At 44.5% G+C, this 21,915-nt stretch overlaps 1 protein-coding gene across 1 annotated transcript in view; it reads right to left on the minus strand.

The window, feature by feature from the left end:
• Positions 1-1,090: 1,090 nt before the first annotated feature.
• Positions 1,091-21,915, minus strand: part of MICU1 (mitochondrial calcium uptake 1) — a 110,201-nt gene continuing 89,376 nt past the window's right edge. Inside the window, exons 10-13 of the mRNA XM_075505406.1 lie at positions 17,677-17,814; positions 11,370-11,478; positions 3,377-3,466; positions 1,091-1,310 (exon numbers count right to left, since the gene is read on the minus strand). Of these exons, the coding sequence (XP_075361521.1) occupies positions 1,150-1,310; positions 3,377-3,466; positions 11,370-11,478; positions 17,677-17,814 (498 nt within the window). The 3' untranslated portion in view covers positions 1,091-1,149. The remainder of the gene's footprint in view (positions 1,311-3,376; positions 3,467-11,369; positions 11,479-17,676; positions 17,815-21,915) is intronic.

Below are 21,915 nucleotides of genomic sequence, written 5' to 3' on the forward strand. Positions count from 1 at the left end.
GCAGGGGAGAGGGATCCCCAATAGCAGGGTCAGTATCCCAGTATGAAAATATTTTAGAAGTGTTTTATCCCCTCAAAGAAAGCCTGGAGCTCCTGGCTGTCCTTTTAAACACCCACAGAGAGTGCTCTTCTCTGCAATGCGAGGCCGTGGCAGATTGCTTACGGGGCCATCCCAAACCAGACCACTTGCCTGGGGCTGGCTGGCAACATGGGACAGCAAACACAGCAGCTCTGGCCTTTCCAGCACTTCTGGGCTTTGTCTTTCCAACTCTGGAAAATCATCACTTTTTTTTCTCCCCCTTCCAAAACACCCCATCTCCAGTGACTCGCCACCAGCCTTAGGTGAAGACCTGAAGCAATCGAAAGTGATGAGCCACGAGCCATGTTGTTGTGAGCAACTTCTTTACACAACACTTTACAGAGAGGACAGCACTCAGCAAATAACATCTTTCAGCCCGTTCCCGTTACAAAACAGCAATTCCTCCAGAGAGGGCTCCCCATTTAAAAAAATAATTAGAGACCTCCTGCAACAGCTTGCTTATGCAAGGCAGGATGGGCGGGAGAGCCAGTTGCTCCACTACTTTTAACTGCTCTTACACCAGAGGCAGCACCTCAGCTCAAGCAGCCCCTCCACACCCCGACAGTCTGGGGGAGCACAGAGCATTTGGCCAGCTGAAATCCTGGGGTGCTCTCACCACCTGGCTGCTCCAGCCTCTGCTCCTAGGTCCCACCAGTATGATCTATCCAGGAATCCCACAGCTTCTTTCTTAGGAGCAATCTAAGAATTAAAATAAACCCCATGCCATTTTGCAATAACATTAAATAAAAATTATTTGGGTGCAGCCCCACCAGCTTGCTCGATGCCCAGCTCTGCAGGCAGGGTGTATCACGAAGCAGAGGTGGCAGCAGTAAGAAAAGTCCATTTCTTTTTCCTGAGAGAGAGGAATATTAAGGGGCCAGTGGCAAGCAGAAGCTGCAAATACAACAGGCTTTGATTTCTAACTTCGATTTACACAAATCTCCTGTTAGGAACAGTCTGGGCTCGCCAGAGCCAGGTGCCACCCTGCAGGTGTCTAGAGCAGCACCGCTCACCCGCAGGTGGTGGTGGCAGGGCTGAGATAGGGAATCTGTGTGCTCCTCCCCAACCCCGCTACTGCTTGGGCATGGTGAAGTCCCACGCCGTCTCCTGGGCACATTTCCACATTGCCCGCATGAGTCTGGTAAAGCCCATGTCCTTGGGCTTCTCCAAGCCTCTCATAAGGCGCTGCTTCATTATGGCAACAAACTCCTTGTTGCTCAGCTCGCCATTCCCTGTGAGAAGAAAAAAAAAAATTAGAAACCCTAAAACCCACCAACAACCTCCTCCCCGCATACACTAACTTTAAAGGGCAGCAGCCACAAGTGTCATTTCTTGCAGAGACTGGAATCACGTTTGGCTTCAACCTCCCAAAATATCCTGCTGAGCAAGGGTTGCCGAACCACAGCATTTAAATCCCAACCTTACAGACATTGCCCTGCTTAGCCTGGCACTGCCACGTCTTGCAGGGCCTGGAGCACTGGGGCTTGAAGACAGAAAAGCAAATGCAAAGCAAATGCCCATGCACCCGCAGAAAACTCCACTAAGTGATTTAGGAAATTACGGGAGCGCAGGGTAACAGAGCACAGATTTTTCTTAATGGAGTAGAAGGGAGGATTCATTAAAGTAATCTAGTGAGGTTATTGAGAATTATGTCAACTAAATTTATGTTAAAAATAAGATTATAGTAAATTGGGGCAAATTTCATAGTTGCTTAACTACCAAAATTAAAACCTCTGGGATTTTTAGAGTGCTGGTTGATCAGAGAGGACAGCAGCAAGCCACAGCACGACCAACAGCCTGACACCCGTCTGCTGAGGGGCTGATGCCTTCTGCCACAATGCCATACATATCCTGTTGCCGGTTTTGCTCCCCTGCCTATGGTGCACAGCTGATAGCACTGATTTTAGCTTCTGGGGAGCAGCACAGGAAAGCAACCCACCTTTGGGCACAGAAGAAATATGAGGGACATCAGCCCTCAAGAAACAAACCTGCCAGTTCCATCAGTTCCCCAGATCAAAGGAGAGAGGATCTCTCTAGCTGATACAGGGAACCACATTGTTATATTTCATGAATGAGTTTTTTCATCTGAGAGCTTTTTTTCCTGCCTTACATCCGAATGCAAATCCGGGCAGCAAAATTCCAGCAAACTATCAAGGGGTGAGTAAAATTCCCTCCAGTGCTGCAGGTTTTTGATGTGTGCATGGTAATGTCTATAAACACTGACGGAGTGAAAACACACACGCACACAAAAAGAAAAAAAAAAAAAAAAAAAAAAAAAAGGTCTGCGCCTGCATTTCCACTTGATTCCTTCCTTACAGGGACTCCTCTGGCAACCACAGTCTTTCCCCCCCAAAGGTTTGCTATCAAAATATTTAGCCGACTCTCCTATGAGAGGATGCAAATGGAGAATATTCGGCTACACTTCAGTTCACTCTAATCTCCAGTCTGATCACATGGCTTGAGGATTGTATCAAGAAGTGGCACTGAAGCACAGGGAAAAATAAAACAAGAGATGCAACCTTAGAAACATGCAAAGAAGCAGGTGGGGCTGAAACCAAGAGGGACAACAAGGAAGAAAATACATATATTTTTTTAATGTTCATATTTATATCGGAAAGCAAACAACTGTCTATTTATGCATCACTGCTGCTGCTCAGAGCTGCCAGATCCTGGTGACTGTGCTGGACAAGCAGGGCGCCAGCAAGGTCTCTGATCCTGGCTTGATAGTTTTGGGCAAATGCAGAACATTGCTACTTTCCAAGTCTGAATTGCTGCCATCATCCCCTGGTGGCAGAGACTCCACTAATTCTCATTAAATCAACCTGAGACTGCTTCTGTGTGGCAACGAGCTACCCCAAAACATTTGCATCCTCTGCAGGCCAGCGAAGCAATGAACTTCCCAGCAGGGCACAGAGCTGCCATTAATTAAGCAAGCTGATATTTGTCCAGGACTTTGGAGGTAACAAAGTACCAGATAGGCTCATTTCCAACACTGGAGCACAATAGCTCATTTTGTTAAACAAAATGGGGGGGGGGGGGGGGGGAAGCTGTGTAGCAAGCTGTGCATGCCAAATACTTGCAGCTAGTGCTTTAACATCAACATCTGAGAAGCTGGGTACCATCAGATACCCTTCCTAGAAGGGCAGGAGCATCAGTACAGATGCACAGTCAACGAGTGGATGGTAGCATGGCAAGAAGAGCCAAGGCCATGGCAAGCTTTCATGGCTGGCATTTTTTCCCTGGATTGACTCTCATCCAGCCTGGCTGAGAAGAATAGGGTGAGGTTGGGGTCACTCACCGTCACAGTCGAAGAGTGCAAACACCACGTCGCACACGTGGTCGGAGAGCTCCACCTTGGCCACTGTCCTGGCCACTTGCTGCATTGTCACTGCAACAGAGTGAGGGCACAAGGTTAGCTAGATGTCGCAATCTGCCAACTGCAGTGAACGCAGGCAGAGAAGTGGAAGACACTTATTCCTCCACGGAAAACTGCCTTTACGAAAACGTGTCATGTTCAAAGAGGCTTGAAATAAGCTTCATCCCCAGCCCGTTCAAAGCATGCCTCAAAACCAGGCTCCTCAAAGCCTTCACCTTCCTACTGCAACACTGCACTGGGTGTGGAGAGGCTGCTGGTGAGCACCGACATGCTGATACCTCTGTGTTCAAGATAAACATTAAACACAGAGATGAGATGTTTTCCCTCACCCTTTGGTTACAAAATCGGAAGAAGTGTCAGCACTACAGCAAACACGAGGTGGGAAACCTCTCCTGACAGGTTTGATCAACAAGGTAGCTCCTTCTGACAGGGTTGCAAAGATGATACTGTATGAACCAACTATTCCAACAGGCTGAGAATAATAAAAACTGATTTTCCTGTTAAGCAACCAAGGGTCAATAATTGCAGAATGAACCCATCCACCCTCTCCCTGTGACAGGCTCTGCAGGGAGCAGACAAGGTTCACCTTGCAATAAAACAAAAAGTTGTAATGAATTATTTCACTCCCCCCCCCAAACTGGCAGCTGAGCTCATCAGCAAAGAAGCAAGTGGTAGTTTTATTCACGCCTCTAGAAAAGAGCAATCCATAGAGCTATCAATCTGGCAGGGTTATGCAGTAGATCTTGCTGCATAAAGGGAAAAAAAACCCTCACTGGGTTGGTTTAGCTGTTTCCCTACATGTATTCATGTGCGTCTGGCTGCCCTCTAGTCTCCCTTTCACAGCTGCTAATTGAAGGAAGGAGGGGAGGTAAGAGCAGCTCAGTTATCACTGTTTGTCAGGGCTGAAACACCCTGCTCCCTTCCAGATACTCAATAAAACGGAAGGGCTTTGCATGAATGTGAGCATATTTTACATTAAATTGCTTCCCTACGAAGTCTGACTCGAGGAAACCCTGTCCGGAGAGACTTTGCACTGTGGCAGTGAGCCCACAGCAACTGGGATGAACATTTAGCAGCGGAGCTCCCCTTCAGCAAGGCAAAACAGGGAAGTGACACGACACAAAATCAGACTGAAACCAAAAAAAGCCTCTGCTTTGATCCACAGAATCCTTCTAGGTTCATGCACTCTGGTCCCTTTGCAGAGCTACTGGCCCTTCAGAAATTTTGAAGAGTTGTGTGTCAGAAAGGAAAAAATAAGCACCCAGCTGTAACTAGATTAATTAGAAACTGCATAAAATGTTTCTAATGGGATTTTTTTTCCCCATGAATGTTCAGATTATTGGTTCCTTCCGCCCCATTTCTGCTCCCCTACGTGAGGTTTGGGGTTTTCGGGGAGGAATCCACAGCCACCATCGGGTCCTTTTCCCCTATAAAATCCCTCCTTTTACTAAATAATGCAGGAGAAAACTGAAATTAGACAGAAGGTAGATTAAAATATATATAATTTCAAGTGGGCACCCGCTGTTTCCCTGTAATTATTCTTTTTGAGTTAAAATCCTTTCCTACATGAGAGATGTAGCTCTGGTCTGCAGTTATTACTCTGTGTTTCAGTTCTGTCACCATAAGTCAGGATATGGCCACTGCTTCTGTGCGTGTCCTGCTGGCAGCCAGAGCCTGCTTTGGGGAGGGCAGAGGCAATGTAATCATTAAAGAAAACTTGAATTAATTTTGTTCCCAGGCCTTACGCCCGAACCTTGCCAACCGAGCCATGGGGAGACTGCACATCTCTCCCAGCCCACCCATGCCAACCAGGCTGCAGAATATACCACACCATGCATGTAGCATAGCTCTCAAGAAAACCTGGATAGCAAAAGAAACGGGGGAATTCACGTTTTAAGCGCAGGGACAGCCACCATGTCCATGTATCCCTTTCCTTTCGGCTCTCTTCTTCTGAATACACACAAATTAACCAGCAAGATGCAACACAATCGAATTAATGAACTGCAACACAAGCAAGTGGGCACATTAGATGGCAGCAGCCCTCCAAAAAGGGCTTTTAACGGTCCACCATTTAGTTAGCTCACACTGACATCAAACACTCACAAATTAAATTACAAAGCTGCCTTGAGCTTTTCCCCTTGATCCAAGAGGGAGAGACTGATGGCCAGCATCACACATACCCCAAAACAGAGGAGGTGACTATAAACTGCACAGGTATAATGCAGTATTTATAGGTTCTCTTTGATCAAACGCCACGAACACGAAGTGGCAGCAAACTCCAGAGCCAAACGGTGGATAGCATAGTCCTTTTTACCAAGATCAATGCCCTGTCTCTGGATTTTAAATATGCCTTTGTAAAAGGTGCCTTTCTCCTCCCCAATTAGGCAATGCCCATTCCCTAAATATAGTCCTGGCTCCAGCCAGCTGCAAAACATGCACTGTAACTTCTACCTGCCATACACGCTGCTGGGGGACTTTAGTAACGTGTAAAGCTCAAGGAAGAAGAGGAGGTTTAGGTAAAAGAAAGAGTTTATCTAAACTTACTTCTCTGCTTATTTTTCCCCAAAAAGTCCTTCTGCTGGGGAGGCACTTTAAAACACCTCAACTTTGGCAATGGCAGAGGTTTTAAGCACTGTAAGCCATCTCCTACCCAAGACCCAGACCTTCATACAGCAAAAGCAAATCTGTATTTCCTCAGACAGCAACACCGAATTTCATTTAACTCCTTTTAAACATCAATCATCTTTAAAGTTGCTCAACAAAGCTTTGATACCATCCTCTCCTCCTGGTGCCCCAAGTACTCTACTGAAGGATTTATTTGCTATAGCCTTATATGGGGGAAAAAAAGGTTTGAATTATTTCTTTAATTGTAAGTCATGCTTTTCTGCTGAGTTTTCACCCCCCTCCTTCCATCTCTACAGGGTGTTGCCTGGTCCCTTCCTCCTCTTCAACGTGTGCTTATTTTTCATGGCTGCAGTTTTACCAGCTGTAATTTGTACTTAGAGCTGCTGGTTACTGCTTTCTCTCTTACTAATCCAACTGCGCAAGTGTCACCTCCATCGCATTGTTCTTGCTTGATGCACAAATTCTGCAAAAATGTTATTTCACAGGGGCTGCATGACTGTGCTGAGCTCGGTAACTATTTTGTTGTTTTTTAAGGAGTCATAAAGGAGGGGAAAGTGTCTCTGCTTTCCACTTTGACGCACACACTCCAGACTACAAGGTATCTCGGTGAGGCAAGTAAAATTGAAGTAAACCTCGCAGCATCATTTCTTTACCATTTAGCAAAATGAAATAGGTGCTGCCTGGGGAAACATCTCCTAAAACAAAGCTTGTCCAGATTTGGGGGTTTGGGATGGCTGCATCCATCTCTACATGGGAAAGTCTCCTAGATTTTATACCACTGAAAATGAGTTCCACATTTCTATCTTGAAAAGCTATGCAGCTTTTAAAATTTCAAGTGTTAGTGTCTCCCACTGGTTCCTTTAATGAGCCATCTGAGTTATTTTATGCAAATTTAGCGTCTGACACAGTTATCTTTTTTTTTCCACTCCAATTCCCAGAACCGCACCGTGAGTAATGCCTCACCAAGTGCTTACAAACAGGGCTTTTCTACGGGCAAGAGCCTAGCCAGATGGCAAACTTCACTTTTTTTCCCTCCATCTTGAGATTAATCACAGATTTGGCCAAAATAATGGGCAGCTGGGCTGCTGCCTTCATTTCCCAAACAGCACCCACGGTGATGAGAGCAGGGCTGGGCAGTCCCAGGCTGCAGAGGCAAGACACATGTATTTTGGGCTCCCAGAAATCAGGCTACGTAGGGTCTCACGTTGATATGCACGTTTCATTTTAAGCATCCCAGTTGGAAATGTTGGATGCCATCACTGACAATATAGCTAGTAAAAATCTATTTAACTTTTTTCAAATCATTTGCACGTGTATGTACTGGAATATCCATCCAGAAGAGAGATGTACAAACCTTATGCAATCCTGTGGTACAGCACATTTTTCTTTTTCTTCTGCAGCTGAGTAGAAACTGTTTTGACATCAAAGGGAGCATGACAGAAAATCATGGAGATCACACCTCTGGGAAAAAAGCGGAGCTACCAGACCAAAGGCAGAGCCGATTCACTGTTTATGTAATATTTGCAGTCATAAATAAGAAAGGGAATTCCAACACAGAAAGCGGTTTCTAAACTGAAAGGTATCCAGCACCTTCCAGGGGCTGTTGATCTACGGAGAGCTTGTCCTCAGGGTTACCGAGCTGATTTCTTAAAGCCTTGTGGACAGGCATCCTCTGCTGTGATGGAGCTTTGCCCAACAACTCGTTGCATCAGTGCTCAGCAAACACTGCACCGTAATTGTGCATGTACTAAAACCAAAGGGCAGGCGAGCTCCAGACCCCTCCTACTTGAGGACACGGTGCCAAGCACTTCCACGGTCCTGCTCCATCAGGACGCACACATACATACACGTCAATGTACTGGTGTGAGGGCAGCAAAGGTGACAACCTGTGACCCTGACTTGCCTCTGCAGGACACCAGATTTCATCGTTCAACTCTTCTCCTTCTCACAAATTATTGCAAATACTCATCCAGACTTTCTTACATGCCCAGAGAGGCTGTGGCATCTCCATCCTTGAAGATATCCAAAACCTGACTGTGGGTGGCCCTGGGCAAGTTGCTGTAGGTGACCCTGTTGGACTAGAGGGTCTCTAGAGATCCCTGCCATTCTCATCTACCCTACAGAAGTCCTCCCCACCCAACTACCAGCATTGACTACATGCCATTACTCCAGAGGAGTGATCTGAGCTGTGCCTCCACAGGGGACTGACTTCTTTCATCCATCTCTGAAGGCAGATTAAAGCAAGCAGCAATTCAAATGACAAATACATGCTGCACTCAAAACTCACCTCTACCTCCTTCCAAATTCCCTGTCAAGTCTGCAGCCGTTTCAAGCTCCATACTTCAAATAAAACAATCTTCCATTAACCCTGCTGGGCTCCAGCCCTGCTCTGCGCTGGCCCAGCCACTGGAGTGAGCGACGGGCTCAGCTGTCTCCCCTCGCTTTGGCCCATCTCTAGCAAAGTGCATCTGTGCCTCGCTCTAAAACACAAAGGAGTTACACCATGGCACTCTGCCGGCGCTAGCAGAACGGCTGCTTGGAAAGTCTGGCCGCAGACGGTGCCAAAAAAAAGTACAATTCACACCCTCGCCTTGAAAGGGGAATAAGCGCCGAGTTCGGCTCCTGTCCTGCTGCCAGCTGTAAGCCCAGGCTGAGGAAGTTTTCTCAGTAATGATTATGATTTAAGAGAATGATGGCTATTATGCTTCAGGTAAAATGAAAGATGGACTAACAAATAATCTGTGTGTTATTCTATGCGTCATTAAAATACAGGTTTACAATCCTTTTTAGAAGAGGCTACTTTAATTCAACACAGAAAACAGGTTGTCAAGCTATGGCTGTTTGCTGCCATCCATTTTTTTTTCCCTCTTAAATTTTAAACGGCCCTTCTAAAATTATAATAACGTTTGCTGCATTAGGTTAGCAGCAATTTATTTGATACATAAACTATCCTCTTCCTCCTCCCCATGAGATGAGTAATTTTTACATTTGTTGGTTTTTAAAAAGCAACCTTGTGAAAGCTTGGCTTTTGGAAGAGTACACCCCATTTATTGCTTATTTGATTTGTGGGTGCAATATCCGGACTTGGAGTGCACGCACATGGAAACAGGTAATGCACGGATAATTTAGGCATGGGAGCACACATATATGGAAACGGGTAATGCATAGACAATTTAGGCATGGGACCACACAGATCCCTGCTGCAAAACCCAGGTGTATTGTATTGCTGCAGCTTGCTTTGCGCCTTCATTGCACACAAAATGCAACGATCACAGCAAAATGCTCTCTTCATGCCTCCTGCCAGATACATGGGAGCATCTCTGGGTTGGGCAGCACAGAAGGATGTGAGGGGTGATTCGTGTCAGCTACCAGACACACGCAAAGAGGGGATTTGCAGGATAACCCTCCTCTTCTGCCCGAGCCTGAGGAAATCTCTCCTGACAGCCGGGACGCTGCAGGCAGGGACGGGGGTCCAGGGACAGCCCAGCCCGCGAGCAGTTGGAAGCCATGCCCTGCACACCACCAAGCCTCCCCAAGGTTTCTTATTCCAGCCAAAGGACTCCCAGCTCAATGGCTGTGGCTCCAGCACAAGCTTATTAATCACACATAATTAAACAGCAATCACACTGATTTACCAGCTGCGCGTGGACCTAAATACTCCACAAATACTTATTCCATGACTGGGCAATTGCTAATTTACTGTAGACACTGAGTAAATTGGATTCACTGGGCTATTATCTCCTTGTGGGATGCTGCAGAAAGGGTTCTGCGCAGTAGCAGCACGTATGTACTTCATATTTTTACTTCTAAATGAAAGAAAATCCTATCAGGTTCTTTTAACTTTAAGTATTAAGATAACAGTGATCTAAAACAAAGAGTACAGATGATTTCACCCAAAAAAATGAAAGACAAGGAGGGCTGCTGACACACGCAAGAAGAGATGTGACATGTTTGACTCCCTTTGTAGCTCCACTGCCCAGAAACCTATTAATGTCATAATATGCCCACAACAGCAGTGGTTGGAAGAGTAGCTTACTTCCAAAACATTTAATTTTGCAGCTGCCTAAATACATCAGCTTTAACTTTCTAGTAGACGAGAGTTTCCACTTAGCCTAAAAAACTTTTAATGAGTTTGCCATCTTTTTTTTTATATTCCTGGTCTAAGTCTTTTAAAAAAACAACTCTTGAAAACAGATCTAGAAAAGAAAAGCACACGCTTGTGACAGATCCTGGCAGCACAGCAGGGAGTTGGACTTTTTTTTTTTTTTTTAAAAGAAATCAGTGTGTCAAATCTGAGAACTTATCTGAGAACATACCTGATATGGATTAGCTCAGAAAAGGAAAAACATGATGAGATGAAGGAGGATATGGATTGGTCTGATCAATAAACCACACTATTGTCAAGATTCCCAGGAAACACTAGCTCTGAAGTTTATTCAGCCAGCTCCTCCGGCCACACACAGCCTCTGGACTGTGGGTTATCTGAAGAGAGCCTCCTCTGGACAGACTTTAATGCTCAGTCTGGGACCTCAGTGGAGTTCCAGTGCTCCCCTCTCCTTCCCTCCACTATGCCTGGGAGCTCCGAAGGTGCTTGCCATTACTTGGATTTCAGATCAGAAATGCAGCATCTGGCCACACAGCTCTTATTTCTAAGCAAAGTCTCTCATTTTTAAGCAAAGCTGAGACAAAACAAGGGTTGAAACGTTCCTACCACCAGCTACACTGCTGGTTAGTGCCTCTGCAACGTCAAACACTGAGACCTCTACAGAAGATACAGTTTGCAATAATACTTCTTATAATACCGCTTGTCTTTGCCAACAATGATTTTTCAAGTACTTTTTGTAAAAGGAGAAAAAGCCTCACTCCAGAAAACAGGGATGAAGAAGAAACACTGGTGTGCTTGTGCTCTGGTCCCAGAGCCCGTGATACTCACTAGGTCATCTTGCCTCTGCACGCATCAGGCCTGAATGGTCCTGCTGAAGATATCACCATGATATCACTGCTTACTAATCAGTCACCATGAAATCACCACTTCCTAATCTATTCAGACTATACATTTCAGCCTTTTTTTCCCCTCTGTATCTAAAACTGGGGAAGTATAAAACCTGAAATCCCTCTTTATCCATGGATGTAGCAAGTTAAACCTCTCATTACAGGGAGGAACTGCGATTTCAGCACATTTTTAACCTGTCAGCGTGGACTCGTTCGACATCTTCCTAACTTCAAAGACATGGCATGAGTCTCGCTCCCTCAAGCTTTCAGCGCCTGTCCATCTCACAAGTTTTAATACCTTTATCAAGTGAAGCTCCAGCCATGTGGTAGAAGCTCAAAGCTGTGTCCACATCATTTATGTTCTTCAGAAAAGTGAAGAAGTTCTCCACCTCCTCAAACGTCAGCCCCTAGGACAGAGAAAAGACGGTCTTATGGTGATGGGAAAAGGAGACGGTGACACTACCTGGATTACGAACAACAGAGTGACTCATCAACCCAAAGCTGTAGCCAGAGGGGAATTCAAATGCACACTCAAAACACTCCTACCTTGGCACCTGCAGATATGGGTTGCAACCTGTACTTTTGTTAACCAGCTCTGCTCCCCTCCCAGCCCCACCAGTAGTGCGATGTGAAGGGACTTCCCCATGCACGGTCAGCAGTGGCAGAGACTGAAAAGCATTTCTCTGGCCCTTGCTCCGCAGCCAGCTCTTACCCAGATGAGTGGACACACCATGAGCCTGTGGTTGGGACGCAGGAGACCGCTGCAAGCAGGTTCATTTATATATTTTTTCCCAAGCCTGCACACTTGCAATGACAATAATGAAATAGTTCAAGCACTGCATGGTCTCTCCCAAGAGATTCAGGGATCCCTGGGGGGATCCATGTCTTACCCAGTGTCACAGAAGGTGACACTGCAAACCACAGCACGTATATATGTGCCCCAATTAGCTTTGCTGCTGGTGGCAGGATGGCTATGGGGCGGGATTGCTGTCTGCTTTACTTACCAGCACAGTCGCCCGCAGCTTGGCTCACCCTGGGACAGGCGAGTGTGTGCTCGGTGAGCGCCTACAGCCAAGCACCCAGCGCTGGCACTACTGCATCGCAGCACAGCCGATGGGCAGGCAGGGGATAAGTGACATGCTCCTCTCTGCACTGATCCGACTGGCGAGGAGCCCACCGGGAGAGCGGGTGCCAACAAGCACAGGTCTGGGACCCCCACCCAGTTACACTATACACCGCCCGATTTTATCAATCTGTTCAGTGCCAGCATCAGTGCTGGGACAAGAGCTGTAGCCTCCAAACTCCCCCACCATGGCCTGGAGCCAATGGAGGAGGTAAATCATGACCACAGCAATAACTACTCAGCCTTACTCTCTGGAGGAGATAAATCAGCTTGTCAAGAGTTCAGGTTCAGGCTCCTCCTATCCTGTCTAGCACGACAGACTGATATAAGAAGATACTAAAAATCCCAACTGCATAACAGTTGGGAAAAGCTGGATAGAAGAGCACACGTTCAGCGGGTACTATCAAATATAAATTCATACGATCTGTTGTGACCCTTCTCAAACTCTTCCCAACAACTTCTAATCAGGGAAGAAGCCACCTATCTTTTTTTGAAAGAAAAAGCACATTTTTTACAATCTTCTCATACAGGCATAGTGCCTCTAGAATTGTAAGCAGAATTACAGAAAATTCGCAGCTTGTTCCTATCTTCGCTGTAACTGATTATGTGGCAATGCACTGCTGACATACATTGCACAGGGTGCACACCAACAAATGCAACAGCAGGCTTTGTCAGCCCTGGATTCACGGATCCAGACCAAAAAGAATGAGATAGCAAAATGCACACATGGACAACAGATCTGAAAAAAATCCCCAGTTACCTTACAGGGAGCTTTCTTTGAATGTATACCTGCTCCTCTTCCCAAGCGGCATGCTAAAAGATGTATGGCAGAATTAAATAAAATACTGTCCTAGCAAAAAAAAAAAAAAGAAGAAATCAAATAAATAATGTACTTCTGCAGGAAGTACTGCAAAGATTCCTCTGTTTTGTACAACAGATCTAGAGGAGAAAAGATCTTTGCAATTCGGATACCCATCTGGATGCCTCCCTGCTATGTGTTTCCTGACTGACATGCTCCTGCCTGGGAGCAGAACACTGAAAATGTGGAAAGCCAGCAGGAACCAGGAGGTGTGAGGCCACTTTCAGGCCAGCAGAAGACACTGTACTGTGTTTTACCTGCTCTGTTTGGGACATCTGAGGTTTGCAGTAGTGGCTGCAAGTCATCCCAGCAGCTATTCTAAGCAGAGAGCCCCAACTTTGCATTTTCCTGGAATTTTCCACCACAAAATGGCAGATGTCAAGGCCCAACAGCATTGCTGTCTGTGCAAAATAGCCCCTTGTTTAGTACCGACATTGCAGTTGCTATCGCTTCAGCGGGTAACAGGGAAGGTTTATATGCTTACATACGTAAACTTGTGGCCCTCTCAGCAGCTGAAAAGGCAAAAACAATGACATATGGGGGTATCCTACAAATCTGGGCTTTCATGTGGACAGAGATACTGAATCTCTGTAGCAACAATTCTATCAGTATTATGAAATTTAATATTTTATTGATGAATCCTATAGTTGAGGCTGGCATCAGTATTAGCATTAACTCCTTTCCAGCTACCAAAATAAAAATAAAATCAGAGACTGGGACAGCCTCAGGCTTGCACCGACAAGTTGAGAGATGAACGAACACCTTCATCAGTCAGAAGGTCTGAGTATGGGAGTTTATCTGTTCCCTGTCAATGTGTTTGTCAGTGCTCCTCAGCTCTTCGTAAGTTATTCACGTTTCCATTGAAAGACCAATAGATGTTTCCATTATATAATACAGGCATGTGTTAATTTGGAATCACAAGAAACCGCATATCTGGAGAGCACTAGGGTAGCAATAATGGCATCTGGATGATCACTTCTTTCAAGGCATTGGTAGATCTAGCTGTTGATTCATAAGTCTGAATCCTTTCATCATTTAAGTAATCCTAGCAATACATGAGCAGGCAGACTCCAGAAACACCTATTTGCTTGCAACATGCATCTTACGACAGCTCAAATACCTTCTGCAAAAGTTAGGGCTTTCACCTAGGAACCCAGGTTTCAGCCGGGCAGAATTACATCTCGCTCCTACCCTCTGCCATCTCAACAGAAAAATATGCTACACAGCCCCCAAAGCACATGTAGAACATGACCTGAATCACTAGTTTCTGACAAGTCAGCTTGGTTTTCTAGCAGTTAGGGAGACATAAACAAAATACCCTGCCTGTAAATACTAATGACAACTCAAGTCCTTTTTACTAGGAGAAAAGCAGCTGTGTAAGTATAACTCAAGGGGGAGGATCATAAGCAATTTTAAACAAAGAGTGTGGCAGCTCTGCTGAATATGCAGAGGAGTTCATGTATCCAGGGTAAAATGGGATTTTTCCTCAAGAAAAATAAAAGTGAAAGCAGATTATCAATTAATACAAGAAAACATGCCATTCCCAAAAGCTGGAATGTATAACAACAATGTTGGAAAATGGCTGAAGGTTAGATTAAAATCAGAGCTTTAACATTTTGGAGGCTGCCAGGGTTGCTTTGTGCAGAAAAGGTAACTGCATCAGACAATGATGATGATGATTGGCTGATTTCATAAGAAATTGGTAACTCACAAGGTAAATTGCATTTCCAAGGTAAAGCTTGCCAGGTAGGTTTGGTACAATTACTGCCATCATGCTATTAAAATTACTTTACTCCCACTTTCTTGGGACAGCAATAGCAAGTCAAAGCCCCTACTGCTTTCGGCATAGAGCGGAGTTACAGCAGTTTACTAAACTGTGCAGATAACGATACTACGTGCAGATAAAGCCTACTAGAAGTAGGCTAGTGAAGTGTGAAAAGAAGGGATTTGGAGAAAAATTCTTCCTGCAAAACATGTTTCAATCATAAACCACTCTGACCTACAAGGTGTTCAGCGACTGGAAAGTATCGCAGGATAAATGAAGTGGCTGAGTGGCTTTAAAGTCTCTTTGAGGTCTGGGAGCCAAAGGGAGAGCAGTGGATAGCACTGGCTCCACTCCCTTTTTATATAATGGGAGTAAAGTAGAGCCTGACCGAAGCAGCTGCTTGCTCTCCAAATGTCTGGGTTACAAACACAGAGGAAGAAGCAATGCCAGCATTGAGCTTCTGCAGTTTCAAGTAGGAGAACGCTCTCTGGCTTAAAACTCCATTCATTTACAAAGAAAACTTTGCAAGCACATCCCTGAATAAGTTATCCAGAAAGATCGAAAGGCTGTTAACATGATACTGGTCACAGCTGTCCTGTTTCTAAAGAGATGGGGAAATTTAAGCTATGTAAAAACATTGACAGCTGCACCAGGGTGATCCAATAAAAAGTACATAAGTGTATTTAGATACAAAGTGCTGCACACAAATCTGCAAGGGATACGGTCTTCTAAAATACCCCAGGGGAAAAAAGAACCCTACAAACTTTCAAGAGAAGGTTCTCTTGTATAAAAGACAAAGTTAGGCATCAGGCTGGATTCTCCATGAGCTAAAACCTGCTGAAGTGGAGGAATTCAGTGCCTGATTTCTCTAGCTCTGCATAAGCACTGACTTTGAGCTGCCCTGGCTGCAAAAAAGGCTTATCTGCCTCCAGTGCAAAGTGGCTGGCACTTCTTACATCCTTTACATCTCCTTAAACCATTAAATATCTTGTACTTGTTAACAGAGAGGCTGTGTCATTTTAGGATTCTGAGTGTTTCATTCCCCCCTGGTCTAAGGAATCATGTGTTTTCCACCAATTCTGTTTCTTGCAAATGTCATTTTTTTTGTGCTGTTCCCCAATTTCTCTCCTTGGAAGTCCTTGGAATAAAGAAAGAAAAAAGACTTGCTCTGAATGCGGTTATCTGCAAATAGAAACACAATCTGGCTGATTTGGGGATGAGGAACAAGGTAAAACCAAAAAGTTCTTCCTCTGCCACAGATGTCAGGGTCTTGGCTTACACATGAAAAGAAGAAAACATATGCTGTAAGAAGCCTTCCAAAATAACTCCCCTCTGCCTAATTTCTCATACACCCAGCTACTGTTCAATAATATGTGTGTATATATATTAAAAAAAACCCCAAATCACAGCAAAAGAACCAACAGTTTGGGAATGTTAACAACAGAGCTAATATTTTCTGTTAGACACACATCACCGTTAAGTATTTTTTCCATGAGAAATCAGAAGATTTGTGTTAAAACTCAAGGGGAGCAGAGGTATTGGAAATGCCAAATCTGCAGCGTCTCACTCAAAGATCAAATAAACAGACACAACCTTGGAAACTTCAATGGTCGGCTTATTTGAGCTGGTGACAAAGAGCTGGAGAACTGAGATTTCCAAATATTAACAAGCAACACATCTCAGCTCCGATGACACATTGACACCCTCTACTGATAACAGCCTATTAAATATTGAGCCTATTTTCCTACAAAACACGAGGGAATCTGCAAAAAATGCTCTTTCTAGTACCCTGAGGTCACAAGAAGCTGCAGGTACCATGGCTCCTCTGGCAGGAACACAACTCTGATAATGGCCTTTTGGCTCGCTTACGGTTTCCTCCAGTTTTTAACTTTTTGGTATTATTTGCAGTTAATAGGGACGTATTCGTCTACATGCCCTGCTGCTTCAGTATGCCCAAGTTCTCCTCCAGCACCAGTGAAAGAGGGAGAAAATGGGAGGAAAAAAAAGTCACTGGAGTGGCTTCACATGAACCGAGGATTCCTGGACATCACAGGAGTCCAGCTAAGGCACCAAAAATGGGCAAAAAAGGACTAGACACACACACTTGTGTTTTATAACACACTTTGCATCTAAGCCAGTTAAGAAATAAATGCCAGTTCTGATGTCAGGAGGAAGCAGCTCTAAACCGATCAGACCGACCCAATATGCAGGCCAAAGACTTTCCATCCATTCTCATTTTGATGAATCGCTTGTTTATAACCTAGTTAAAAGAACAATCCATCTTTATAGAAGCAGATGTAAAATTCTAATACTGAAGTAATTTAGCAGCCCATACTTGCCTTACCTGATAAAGCACGTCCTTTCAGTATGGATGTCTTATTCCAAGGTCTCTCACTATATTAATGAGTGTAGGATCTGCAACCTTATTCCTCTCTAAATCATGAGTAATTAAAATAATTTCTCACATAAGTTCATAACTAAATAATAAACTGCCCAGTCACAGCAGCTAAGTAATCCAAGGTCGAGCCAGTAACTAGGAACAAGTCTTCAACGTTTATTCTGCCTCCAGACCCAAGGTGCCATTCAGCAAATTTAAATTTTGAAAATTACAGCATCCATTTTGTTTGGGACAAACCTACACCCTGATCTGGACACTGACCACCGCACTCCCACCTTTTCCATCTCCCTTCTGCTGGCAAAGTATTTATCATCTGCAAAGTCAGTGTGTCTCCCCACACTGCTTAACAAGGTGCAGGTGCTTTTCTTAAAAAGATGGAGATTGCTTACTCATTTCTCAGCACGGTGCAGGACAGCTGCCCCCACCACAACTTTCCAAATGTGCCACCGATGCCACTGACCTCTCCGTCCTGGAAGTGCTTCTTGAGCTGCTTCAGCATGACAGTGAGCTTCTTGGACTGCACCCCACTGTAGGCCAGCAGCATGCTGCCGAACTGCCGCTCCGTGATCCGCCCCTCCACCGGGTCATGACGCTCAAACTGGAAGTGGGGGAAAAAAAAAGGGGGGAGGGGGAGATGAAAACAAGGCTGTGCAGCAGAAAGCTCTGTCCAGGGGAAGGGTGTAACAAGGCACTGTAGTAAAAAATGAACATTTCAGGAAACACTGCTGAAGGAAAAATCCTAATTCATTTGAATATTTGCTTCCCCCAAGGCTGTCTCTATCAATAAGTCAACATTTTCCCTATGTGCTATTTCTTGGACAACCTCTGGAAGAAGTCTTTGTATCTCATCCTCCTAGCTTTATCTCTCAGGGGGACAGCGTTTGTAGAGCTGGACTTGAAAAGGCAGGATGATTACCTTAACTTGAAACCAAGCTAGTGTCCACAAATCTCTGAAGGGGTGAAAACCAAGAACAAATACTAAGGTATTCTTCACAGGCACTTCCAGCTTGGACATCTGAATAAGAATCCAAAGAATTTGGCTGCTGCAGTGACATTTTCTTCTGATTGATCAAAAATCTGCACAGGACTGAGCTAACATGCAAGGGTATGCCTCAAAAGAAGTATATGTAGGAGCAGTTCCATGACTGCTATAAAGGGGGGTGGTTAATAAACCAGGAAAGAAAAATCTTGTAAAAACTAAGTCTCATTGTAGCTCTTCTCTGCTCCAAGCCCTGTAGAAATGGATTCAGCAAGGGAAGGTTCATGGAGATCTCCAGACCTCACCTTCCCCAGTCCCAGAACGTTCTTGTCCTAAGCCCCTTCAAGACTCTTACAAACGCTGCTGTGAGGCCCCTGCAGAACTTCCCACAAGCCTTTCAGCAGGAAAAGCTCTTCTCCATTAATCCATCTCTCCAGCACTAGTTTATGTTCTCCTGGCTTTCACTGCAGGGGAGAAGGGAAGGGCAATTTTCCCGAGTTGGGAAGGTGCTGGGTTTGAGCACCATATCTCTGCTAGATAAATAACGCAGATTTCATCTTTTCCTTTCTTCCTCCCACTTCTTCGTGGCTCTAGAAACATTAATGTCAGACTTAAACTAACTTTGGTTTCACAGATGTCAACATTCAGGATCCCTTATTTGATTTCCTTCATTTATCAGAAAACATATGACCTACACTATAGCTGATCACAAGCCAGATGATGACATTTAACAACAAAATTAATTTTTAAACTCCTACAGAACAACTCAGTACCACATTGCTCAGTGAGTTAAACCATTTCTGCCTCAACCGCTCTTCTGTGCTTAATTACACAGCTAACACAAAAGCCAGCAAGGCACCCGACTGAGATCAAGGTGGGGAGATGAAAGCTGGCAGATCTACCAGCCTTGCTTTCAATTCATGTGTAGGCACAGCTCCAAACATGGCTGGCTATATATGCTTTTTAGTTATGCTATGTAACAACTAGGCTGTGTGCAAATGAGCTACTATAATTTCGATGCTAATGCCAAGTTGAGGGTAAATATTTTTTAGTTATTCACATATCAGCCAGACTTTTGCTGCTTTTCCCAGTGGGGCACCAAGTAATTCCTACTGCATTTGAAATGCATGAAATGCCAGGGCTGGAGGGGTTTGGATAGACTACGCTAGCAGGAGGCAGCTCCCAAGTGGACAAATTCGGCTTCTTAGCACCTTGTGCTTTCACTTGAGTGGGCCATGCAGTATCGGGGGAAAAAAGATGGCACTTTTTACTGTCGTCCAATATAGATGCTGGGGTTTACTCACAATGCAAAACACTGGCCTCTCCCTTTCTCATGTGCTGGGGAAAGGCGGGGAAAACTCATTTGGAGGCAAAGTATCTGTCCTTCATTAAAAAGCAGAGATAGTCCTTTCTTCCACGTTTGAAGAATACGAAGAAGTTTTACAATACCCAAGAGACACAAAACTTCACAGTCAGTACTGTTTCAAAAGCAGCACCGATGCTTTCTTCTACTATAATATTCCTAATTTCAGCCCAAAAGACACAAACCAGTATTTTTCTACCAACCATGTTCAAATATCCCAAGTTTTAGCAGAGCATGAGACAGCATCTTTTATTAAAAGATAAGAAACAGGTCTGACTATCTCAAATCAGCCTCGTAAGTGGTGAATATGCTTAGAAAAGTCTTGAGTCAGTATCTAAAAGCCCACCAGTCCTCTCCCCCTGCCCTGCATTAAGGACCAGGCATTGTGCAGCTCCACGGGGTAACAGAAGCAGCTCACCTCCCTGCAGTCTTGCAGATGGGGAAAGAAAAAAGGGCCAATTCCTCACAGTTTTTTTGTAAGTAAGCATTCAGATAGCAGTCAGGTTTGCATTACCGGATGCAAAAAAGACTGGAAAGGAAAAATTAAAAAAACTTTTCATCTTCATTTTTCTCCTGATGTGTCTCACACAAAGCCTTTTCATGCCAACTTTAAGATAAGAAAGAAGGATTATTCTTCAAACGCCACGCTGAAGAAGTCTTAACAGGAGCACGATGATGAAACACACTGTTTCAGCCCAGCTTTCCTCTTTCTTTCCCATTTTCAGCCATGACCCCGAGATGTTCAAAGGAATTGGCCCACTGCTGCTGCAAAGAGTCTCAGCAAGTCCTTCAGCTCCCCTCGCTCGGGCTTTCCCAAATAAAAGACTATGAAACACACCTAAAGTTTAAGGATTACCTGGAGAAAGTTGGTACGTTAAGAATAACGCTGTGACTTCCAATCAATGTTTGCAGCCATGCAGCTGGGAGAAAGGCAGACAAGCACACCTTAAGCAGGATTACTTTTAAAATTCAGTGCAAACTAACTTCTGCATCTCAGATGTCACTATTGAAAACCGATAAACTAAATTATCTTATTTAGTGACACCTATTACTAAATGTTTATAGCTACAGAATAAGCAATGGGGAATATAGCTACAGAATAAGCAATGGGGAAAAATGCTTATTCCTCCTGTGATTCACCTTTGCAGCTTCTGGTCCTCAGGGTTTTAGGGACTTCCTTGGTGGGAAGCTGCAGCTGGACTGATATGTCTAAATAGCCACACGACAAATTTTTCCTCCAAGAGGTTGCCTGATGCCACTTAGCACCCGCTAATCCTTTTCTGTTATGAAAACAAAGTGTACTGGCCCAGAAGTTTCCCAGCAGGTACTACTGGAACGCTTTCAAACATCACTCACGCAAGGAAAGGATGGACAGAGGTGTAGCAAAACACGCAGACTCTGGGTTTGGGCAATCTGGTCTAGACCAGGCACCGGGGATTCTTCTGTACTACAGGGAATATAAAAATCAACAAGTGCTATTGCATTGGCTGTCAAAGACATGAGCCAAGGCAGGCGGGGAAAGCCCTTCTGGAGGAAAACCTTTCCACAGCGTCTGTTAAAAATAACTCAAATATTCAAGTATGAGGATCTCACCAGTTCTGAGCAGAAGTATGAAAACATGGAGCACAATAAACATGTTGATGCTTGCAGTATTTTTGGCATCTTGCAAAATTTATTGAAAATAGAGCGCCCATCCTACTGGCATAGCCCGAGTCTTATCACAGCAGTAACAAGAGCCTCACCTGCAGCAGACCCACTGCATGAGACGAAAGAGCTTTAGTCTTTTGATTTATTGCACAGTTGGGAGATTGTGTTAAAGGACAAAATAAAGATAAAACAAATCTAAGATGAAGAAACTAAAATAACTTATTTATACAAATCTCTTTAAAGTACAAAATAATTCTGAGACCCTGTGAATAAACCAACTCATTCCCCCTCCCAGTGGGCTCCAAACTGGTTTCAACTTTTAATTTCTGCAGGTGGTCATCAGGTGCAGTGATGAGTCAAAACACGATACAAATATTATTCACAAGAAATAAAAAAGCCTGAAAACCATGGAATTATTCTGGGTTTATCTCACTTTAAAATGAACACCTCTAACATTAAACCGAAACACTCACAGATGCCCAAAGTCAATTCCTGACAGCCAAGCATTATGCTCTCCCATACACAGGCACACAGCAGTGTTCATTGCAAAGGCCAGCCTAGAAAGGGGCTGGCAAGCGAAAGCTGGTCAACCAGTTTCCAAATTCAAATATAATCACCACTGAACTGAGAAAAAGCAATGAAATCATGGTGATGGGTAAAGAAAGTTCAAAACTTGCCTCCAAGCTAGTGTCAGATACATTTAAATTGAT

This window comes from Mycteria americana, chromosome 6 (genome assembly GCF_035582795.1).
Source record: "Mycteria americana isolate JAX WOST 10 ecotype Jacksonville Zoo and Gardens chromosome 6, USCA_MyAme_1.0, whole genome shotgun sequence".
Lineage (NCBI taxonomy): Eukaryota > Metazoa > Chordata > Aves > Ciconiiformes > Ciconiidae > Mycteria > Mycteria americana.